Source organism: Mirounga leonina, unplaced genomic scaffold (assembly GCF_011800145.1).
Source record: "Mirounga leonina isolate KUSES-001 unplaced genomic scaffold, KU_Mleo_1.0 Mir_128, whole genome shotgun sequence".
In the NCBI taxonomy this organism is placed as follows: domain Eukaryota; kingdom Metazoa; phylum Chordata; class Mammalia; order Carnivora; family Phocidae; genus Mirounga; species Mirounga leonina.
The window spans coordinates 25426119-25435613 of NW_023270320.1; the positions used below are offsets into that span (position 1 = coordinate 25426119).

At 45.4% G+C, this 9495-nt stretch overlaps 1 protein-coding gene across 1 annotated transcript; it reads right to left on the reverse strand.

The window, feature by feature from the left end:
• Positions 1-4997: 4997 nt before the first annotated feature.
• Positions 4998-8989, reverse strand: SLC25A4 (solute carrier family 25 member 4). The gene is made up of 4 exons (XM_035004247.1): positions 8733-8989; positions 6943-7429; positions 6319-6459; positions 4998-5444 (listed from the first exon to the last, which is right to left on the reverse strand). Exons 1-4 carry the CDS (start codon positions 8841-8843, stop codon positions 5287-5289), a joined length of 897 nt encoding a protein of 298 aa, XP_034860138.1. The 5' UTR covers positions 8844-8989; the 3' UTR covers positions 4998-5286.
• Between the last annotated feature and the right edge of the window lie 506 nt (positions 8990-9495).

The following is a 9495-nucleotide window of genomic DNA, read 5'->3' on the forward strand; positions in this document are numbered from 1 at the left end:
TTCAAAGAAGAAATAATCCCTATTCTACTGAAGCTGTTTCAAAAGATAGAAACAGAAGGAAAACTTCCAAACTCATTCTATGAGGCCAGCATTACCTTAATCCCCAAACCAGGCAAAGACCCCGTCAAAAAGGAGAATTTCAGACCGATATCCCTGATGAATATGGATTCCAAAATCCTCAACAAAATCCTAGCTAATAGGATCCAACAATACATTAAAAGGATCATCCACCACAACCAAGTGGGATTTATCGCCGGGATGTAAGGGTGGTTCAGCATTCACAAATCAATCAGTGTGATAGAACACATTAATAAGAGGAGGGAGAACCATATGGTCCTCTCAATTGATGCAGAAAAAGCATTTGACAAAATACAACATCCTTTCCTGATTAAAACTCTCCAGAGTATAGGGATAGAGGGAACATTCCTCAAGTTCATAAAATCCATCTATGAAAAACCCACAGCGAATATCATCCTCAATGGGGAAAAGCTGAGAGCCTTTCCCTTAAGATCAGGAACACGTCAAGGGTGCCCACTCTCGCCACTATTGTTCAACATAGTACTAGAAGTCCTAGCAACAGCAATCAGACAACAGAAAGAAAGAAAAGGTATTCAAATTGGCAAAGAAGAAGTCAAACTCTCTCTTTTTGCAGACGACATGATACTTTATGTGGAAAACCCAAAAGACTCCACCCCCAAATTACTAGAACTCATACAGCAATTCAGTAATGTGGCAGGATACAAAATCAATGCACAGAAATCAGTTTGCTTTCTTATACACTTACAATGCAACAAAGAGAAATTAGAAAATTGATTCCATTTACAATAGCACCAAAAACCATAAGATACCTCGGAATAAACCTAACCAAAGAGGTAAAGGATCTATACTCTAGGAACTACAAAACACTCATGAAAGAAATTGAAGAAGACACAAAAAGATGGAAAAATATTCCATGCTCATGGATTGGAAGAATAAACATTGTTAAAATGTCTATGCTACCCAGAGCAATCTATACCTTCAATGCCATCCCGATCAAAATTCCAATGACATTTTTAAAGTGCTGGAACAAACAATCCTAAAATTTGTATGGAATCAGAAAAGACCCCGAATCGCCAAGAAAATGTTGAAAAAGAAAAAGCTGGGGGCATCACATTGCCCGATTTCAAGCTATATTACAAAGCTGTGGTCACCAAGACAGCATGGTCCTGGCACAAAAACAGACATAGACCAATGGAATAGAATAGAGAACCCAGATATGGACCCTCAACTCTATAGTCAAATAATCTTTGACAAAGCAGGAAAAAACATGCAATGGAAAAAAGACAGTCTCTTCAATAAATGGTGCTGGGAAAATTGGTCAGCCACATGCAGAAGAATGAAACTCAACCATTCTCTAACACCATTCACAAAGATAAACTCAAAGTGGATGAAAGACCTCAATGTGAGACAGGAATCCATCAAAATCCTAGAGGAGAACATAAGCAGTAACCTCTTTGACATCAGCCACAGGAACTTCTTTCAAGTTACATCTCCAAAAGCTAGTGAAACAAAAGCAAAAATGAACTTTTGGGACTTCATCAAGATAAAAAGCTTCTGCACAGCAAAGGAAACAGTCAACAAAACAAAAAGGCATCCCACAGAATGGGAGAAGATATTTGCCAATGACACTACAGACAAAGGGCTTATATCCAAGATCTATAAAGAACTTCTCAAACTCACCACCCAAAAAATAAATAAGTCAAAAATGGGCAGAAGACATGAAGAGACACTTCTCAAAAGAAGACATACAAATGGCTAACAGACACATGAAAAAATGTTCATCATCATTAGCCATCGGGGAAATTCAAATCAAAACCACATTGAGATACCACCTTACACCAGTTAGAATGGCAAAAATTGACAAGGCAAGAAACAACAAATGTTGGAGAGGTTGTGGAGAAAGGGGAACCCTCTTACACTGTTGGTGGGAATGCAAGTTGGTACAGCCACTTTGGAAAACAGTGTGGAGGTTCCTCAAAAAATTAAAAATAGAGCTACCCTATGACCCAGCAATTGCACTCCTGGGTATTTACCCCAAAGACACAGATGTAGTGAAAAGAAGGGCCATATGCACCCCAATGTTCAGAGCAGCAATGTCCGCAGTAGTCAAACTGTGGAAAGAACTGAGATGCCCTTCAACAGATGAATGGATAAAGAAGATGTGGCCCATATGTATAATGGAATATTACTCAGCCATCAGAAAGGATGAATACCCAACTTTTACATCAACATGGATGGGACTTGGAGGAGATTATACTAAGTGAAATAAGTCAAGCAGAGAAAGTCAATAATCATATGGTTTCACTTATTTGTGGAACATAAGGAATAGCATGGACGACATTAGGAGAAGGAAGGGAAAAATGAAGGGGGGTAAATCGGAAGGGGAGATGAACCATGAGAGACTATGGACTCTGAGAAACAAACAGGGTTTTAGAGGGTAGGGGGGTGGGGGGGTGGGTTAGCATGGTGATAGGTATTAAGGAGTGCACATACTGCATGGAGCACTGGGTGTTATATGAAAACAATGAATCATGGATCCCTACATCAAAAACTAATGATGTATGGTGACTAACATAACATAATAAAATTAAAAAAAAAAAAAAAAGGAAAAAAGAAAGAAAAAAAGTAAGAACCACTGCCCTTGCAGAGAGTTTCCATTCACGTTGTAGATATTTGTCAATTTTGTCTCCACACAAGCTATGTTGTATGTATTTTACACAAAGTAAAATAGAAAGGAAATAGTTGAGATTTAAACAGTTGAGGCAAGTTGTAATGTTCAGTTACCATTATGGGCAAACCTCTTATCCTTCATGGTTTTCCTCATAGATTCAAAATATAAAATAAGATAGCTAAAAAGATGCCTCTAGGTAAGGCTTAAAGGGAGAAAATACATAAAAAATGAAAAGGACTTTCTTGGGGGGGTGCGTGGTAAGAGCAGGGCTGCATTTAGGGAGAGAGCTTTGCAGGAAAGGGGACTAATGATGAATTCCTGAGGGCAGAAGGCTCAAGTCTGAGTTGTTAGTTTAAACCCTGTGCATCTTCCCAGAACTTCCAAGTGTGACAGCCTGGCAGAGTGATGGTCCTGTGAGGGAATTTGTAAAGGTAGGATGTCCCTGGCCAGATGACAGCATCCTGACAGAAGCTTCGTTCTAGGAGTCTTTAGGCAAATTTGCACTCCCCAAGTACAGTCCAGGTAACCTCAGCAGAGCGGGGAGGCTGACCTCTGGATCACACGCACAAGGCAGATAATGTGTACCTTGTAATAAATGGTGACTTCTCCCCTCCGTTTCCTGTTCTCCGTTTCCTGTTCCATGCCAGGGAGGACTCAGTTAAAAGATTAGAAAACAAGTTTGGTTCTTGGTTGGGCTGGGAGAACCTACTGTTTCATTCATTGCTTTCCGTTCCTAGCTGCTTTTCATGGCTCCTCCCTCACCTAACTCTTAGGTTTCAAAATACTGAAAGGGCTGCTGGCCTTACTTTAAGATGAGCTCCACAAAAGTATCTGCCCTACTAGCCTGCCCTGCTTTTCTTTCCTCTTCATCAGCAACAGAATTTGGACCATTCATCCCATCCACGGGATGAAAAGCAACATGAGGATATAATGTACCCAGAAGGTTTATGACCTGGCCTTGAGACAGGATTGAGAAACTTTTTCACGCCTTCGCCTGTTCCATCGGCATAGACATGCACTACAGTAGAAGAGATGTAACCTTGGATATTGTGGTATAACAAAGCAGCCGATTTTTTACCAGGGAGGTAGGAGTGAGTAGGTGGAAGAGCTTGGGAAGGAAGGTGAAGAACAGGAGTTCCAGAGTCACTGCACCCCTCAAACCATCCATCAGGGAAAACATAAAACACATGGGCCTGCCTTTCAAGCTTTGCGTAGGGTATAGGAACTGGTTTCCAGCAAATCACTAACAGGCTCATGCTCTATGAACTGTTTGTGGTCTTCTGGACCAGAAGTTAATTTCCAACTAGAAACTATAATTTTTTCTCTTGCTCACTAGTTTTTGAGAATCAAATCCAAAACTGACTTTGCCTCTAGATCTTGATAAATTGTTACCGTAAAGAAGTGCTAGCAGGGCGCCTGGGTGGCTCAGTTGGTTAAGCGACTGCCTTCAGCTCAGGTCATGATCCTAGATTCCCTGGATCGAGTCCCACATGGGGCTCCCTGCTCAGCAGGGAGTCTGCTTCTCCCTCTGGCCCTCCCCACTCTCATGTGCTCTCTCTCATTCTCTCTCTCTCAAATAAATAAAAATCTTTAAAAAAAAAAAAAAAGTGCTGGCAGATACTTTCTATACTCGAGTATCTAACTATGCTATTTTCTTTCAGGTCCATCTCTTGCCACTCCCCACATTTCATGTTCCCCCTTCTAGTCCTACTCAGCCAAGATTATATTAGACAGTGCATTATATAATGATGGCCATTTCACTCCTCTCTCCTAACCCCTGGAAGTTTCTTCCAGAGTGGGTTCCTGTCTTTTTGTATCTTCCACAGAGCCTACCAGGTACTAAATACTAGCCTGCTAGCTGATTGTCAATGAATACTGCCCACCTGTCATAAAATTCTAGGCATCACACAGTTCTCTACAGGCCCTAAAACAGAACATTTCCTAATCTCGCAGAATTCCTGAAACTGTTTAGTGTAATCTCAGAGTTCCTGAAGATTGCATGAAAGTGCATAAAATCCGGTGGGATCATGAAAGCCAGGATCCATGCCACCACCTTGGAGCCCCCAGCACCACAGCATGAGGTAAGATAAAAAGAAAGTGGGTAAAAGCTGCCGAAGTTTGAAAACCAGAACTTTTAAGCATTGTAGGTACTCATATGATACATAGTAGAACATCTGACGTTCAGAAGCTGGGCCACTGAGTTATATAAGTGACTCATGCTAGAGAACATGCATTTATGGTCTTATGTTTAAATCCACGTAGCAGTTAATAAGAAGTCAAAAAAACATGGGGCATTAAGTGGTCTTTATTGAGATTTCACATTCGGTTATCTTCTTCATTATCAGTTCTTCAGTTAATTGTACAAGTATGATAAGTTATTTTCTATCTGACGGAATTTAAATGTAAAATAAATACAAAATACATTTGTGGTTTAATGAACACTCAGTGAGGCTTTTTTTTTCTGAGGTATTCCTTTCAGTCTGGTTTTATCCCAGATCTTTCTTTTACTTCCCATAGGAAAAGTCTATTAAACCACACAATGGATCTGGAACCAATGACCTTGAGTTTTAACTATATTAGACGTATTTTTTGATCTCATCATACAACACCAATACAAAAGCTCCGCCCATGCCTCTCAACACATTGGACCAGGCACCTTTGAAGAAAGCCTTGGCTCCTTCATCTTTTGCAATCTTCCTCCAGCAGTCCACCGTCCCACTGTACATAATATCCGCTGTGGAAACAAATGTTGGTAAGGGCTCTGTAATTCTGGAGGAAGAGGCTTTTCCTTTGAAAGACATCTACACACAGTGTTAGAAAAGCCAGTCACTTGAGCTCTAAGCCCCAACTCTATGCGGTGTCCAGCCAGACACCCCCTTCTTGCATAACCGTCAGGCAGCATTTCTTGTCAATCCTACTCCTTCCACCCAAAATCAGGTAAAGAACTAGGGCAATTAACTAGCTAACTCACACATGGTCAGACTGTAAAATGGGAGGGGCTGGGGTGGAGTGGAAGTATTAAGCTGGGTGGTCCCCCTTTTTAGGGATGAGAAAAGAAAATTTTATGGGCAGAGTCTCAGATTATATTGCCCAAGGTGGCACAGTTAAAAGAGATAACAACTGTTCGGTTGAAGCAAATGGAACTAATATTTGACTTTTCAACGCTAAAATTGGCAGTTTCATGTTTCAACCTCTGGAAGCCAAAATGGCTTCAGGCCATGTCACCCAGCAAAAGCACCCTCTCCCACTAAAACTTGTAACAGCTAGATAACAAAAGCAAGAATTATTTTTAAATAAACTGGCTAATTAATTAGTTTCCTGTATTTCTGTACCCAGGCTCTAAGGGAAAAGGGCCTACAGCCTCTATGATATTAGATACTTAGTTAAGTTCACCTCTAAATATCTCATTTTTGATGTTCTTATTTCTTTGATAGGAACACATTCTTTTCTCTAAAGGAACAGTTGACAGTGTTAAGGGGGACTGACTATAAAGCTTCTTTCCTAAGTTCTTACCACGTAATTTTAACAACCAGAATAGTGAAGACTGGAAAGAGCACTGAACTGCCCCTTGGGCAGAGAAATAAGAGACCAGTAGGTGTCAGGCTTACCCCCTTTCCGGCCAGACTGCATCATCATCCTACGGCGGACAGTGTCAAAGGGGTAGGACACCAGCCCTGCGACCGCTGTCACACTCTGGGCAATCATCCAGCTCACAATAATGTGCACATTCTTGGGGTCAGGCAACATCCCTGTGAGCAGAGGCAAGAAGCCAAATGGCTGTGAAGTGATTTCTCTCAGCAGCTCAGCCAAAGGCAAGTCGGGACGGAGAAGAGGCTACCATACCTCCAACTCCATGCCCTACCCTTCTGAAAGACCCTGCCCATTACGGGTGCCTCACAACCAGGCAGCCAACCAAAGCCGGGACTGCCCTCTGGATCCAGGGAAGCCAGAGTTGTGCCCAGTGTACAGGGCATGTTGAAGAGGCTCCAAGTTCAACCTGGTCACTGACAGAGCTGTGCCAAGGGGGAAGCAGGCTCCCTTCTTGCTCTCTGAATAATTCAAGGCCAGAGTTTATTTCAGAAGGGGACAAGGAGAGTCCTTTAGCTATTTATCCACACCATACCACCTCCTCATTCAGAAGCATCGTTTAGCCCAGGGACTAGAACATGAGTTACAGACCCCTGGGGACCTTCTTCCTCCCCACTCCGCACCCCCTGAGGCCCCTCTCTCACCCTTGGCAGTATCATAGACTCCGAAGTAGGCCGCTCTGTAGATAATGATGCCCTGGACAGAGACGTTGAAACCCTGGTAGAGACCCCTCAGGCCATCGGACTTGAAGATCTTGGTGAGACAGTCACCCAGACCACTGAACTCGCGCTGGGCAGCACCCTTGCCCACATCGGCAGCCAACCTGGTCCTAGCAAAGTCCAGCGGGTAGACAAAGCAGAGGGAGGTGGCCCCAGCTGCCCCACCGGAAGCCAGGTTACCAGCAAAGTAGCGCCAGAATTGCTTATGCCGGTCCACACCCCCCAGGAAGATCTGCTTGTACTTGTCCTTGAAAGCGAAGTTGAGAGCTTGGGTGGGGAAGTAACGGATCACGTTGGCCAGGTTACCCCTCCAGAAGGAGAGAAAGCCCTGCTCCTTGGGGATTCTCACCACACAATCAATGATCCCTTTGTACTGCTTCTCGGCACTGATCTGTTGGCTGGCATGCTGGACCTGTGGGGGGAGGAGAGGGAGGGGAGGAACTGGGTAAGGATGGCCAGAGCAGAGGGAGAAGGAAAGTGGACAGGAGCAAATGAACGTGTACAACTCTTTGATTTCCTTTCTTAAAAAAATATATGGGGAAATCAAGCAGATATTAACTAAATCTAAGTAAGTACGTTAGCTACTTGGAAACAAGCCAAAAAAATCCACTTTTGCCTCAGTTATCAGGGCACTTGAGAGAAAAGGTTCTTCCCCAAATAAACCGAAAAGATTCCATTGTAGAGTCATTTATGCACTGCCAGAACTACACTAGGGGCTTATCGGGAGATTGAAATGATTAAAGATCCCTGCCCTAAAGGGTACCTGCTCTGATATAACAAACATGATGGACAGGCAGGAGATAATGATTCCTCAGTCTCACTGAATCTCCCTGGAGACCAGGATCTCAGAGGAGTAGATACTCTCACAGAAGTAGAATAAATCCACTAGGTATTATAGCCTGAAAATTTTCAAGCAGATTATCCAAGTAATTGATTATTGAGAGGTTTGTTGCTGTGAGTGAGCAGTTGGGTTTTTTCTTTATCATAATTTTGACTCCCAAATTGAGGAGGCTGAGTTTCTCATTGAGGGGCCCTTGCCTTTTGGGCAAGTAGAGACAAACACGATAGACAGGATGAGAATGAGGATGAGGAGAAGACTGATAAACCAGAGACCAGACTGCAGAGGAAAAGATTTGGGGACGGGGTAAGTAAGACAATATGAGTCTACTCTGAAAACTGTTTCTTAATCTCTCAAAACCTCTTTCTTCAGCTGTAAAATAGGGGGAATAGTATCTATCTAACAGAGGTTATACAAAGATAAATGAAATATATGTCAGCCTACAGCATGGTGCATGGGACACACTACGCGAGTTTTTGAGTAATAATGATTCTGAGGTTTGTATTGTAGAAGGTGGATGCAGGAAAAAAGGGTGCAAGGGACACTGAAAATCTAAAGGTGAGGCCTAAGTGGAGGGTCAGTGCTGTCCCAGGAGCAGGATCTGGCTGGCTGCAACCTACCCCGGGTGGGTTTCCATATATAGACACCCGAACGCTGGGCGCCACCCGACACCAGGAATCTGCTACTGACGCTGGACCTGTCTACGCAGAGGGCACCTTCCCCTTCGCGTAGGCCGGGCGCCGGGGCCTGTGGCCTAGCACAGATTGGCTGCGGCTGGCCCGCCCCGCGCCCCCTCGCCGCTGCAGCTCGCCCGCGTCCCCCGCGCCCTGCCCGGCCCGCACCCGGCTCGCTGCGCCCGCGCCCGCGCCGTCCCCACCTGCAGCAGCAGTTTGACCCTCTCGATGGGGGCGACCGCGGTCTTGGACACGGCAGCGGCGACGCCGCCGGCCAGGAAATCCTTCAGGAAGCTCAACGCGTGATCACTCATGGTGACAGCCGGGCGCACACAGCCTCCGGGAGCCGCGCTCGCGCTCGCGCCCGCGCTCTCGCCTCCGCCCGGCCAGGCACGGCCGCCCGCTCTCCGTCCCTGCGCGACGCGAAGGGGCCGCTCGCCTCGCCCCGCAGCCCTCCTTATATCCCCCGCCCGGGCTCTCGCGAGAGGAGGAGGCACCCCCGCGGCCGCGCGCGCACTGCGCATTGGCTGCGCAGGTGCCTGCACACCCCCTCGCCGTCCCCCTCCGCGGCAGAGGGCACCCGGGGCGAAGGCGCTTCCGGGAGGCAGGGGTGGGCCGGGGGCTGTGCCTTCAGCTTGGGACGTTTAAAGGGCAAATTCATGTTATCTGTCCCGGCGAGCAGAGGGAACACCGTGTCTCTGCAGCATGTGGGCCGCTGTATTTATAGCACAAGAAGGCTTAGGCTGGGGCCGACCCGGGGACAGACACGGGACCGATGCCTCAAGCAGGGCTTTCTTTAACCTCGGGCTTGCACGGGACCCGCTGCTGGCCAAGGAGTTCAGGCTGGGTTTTTTTCCTCTTCCTTTTTTTTTTTTTTTTTTTTTTTAAAGATGTTATTTATTTATTTGACAGAGAGAGAGACAGCGAGAGCAGGAACACAAGCAGGGGGAGTGGGAGAGGGAGAAG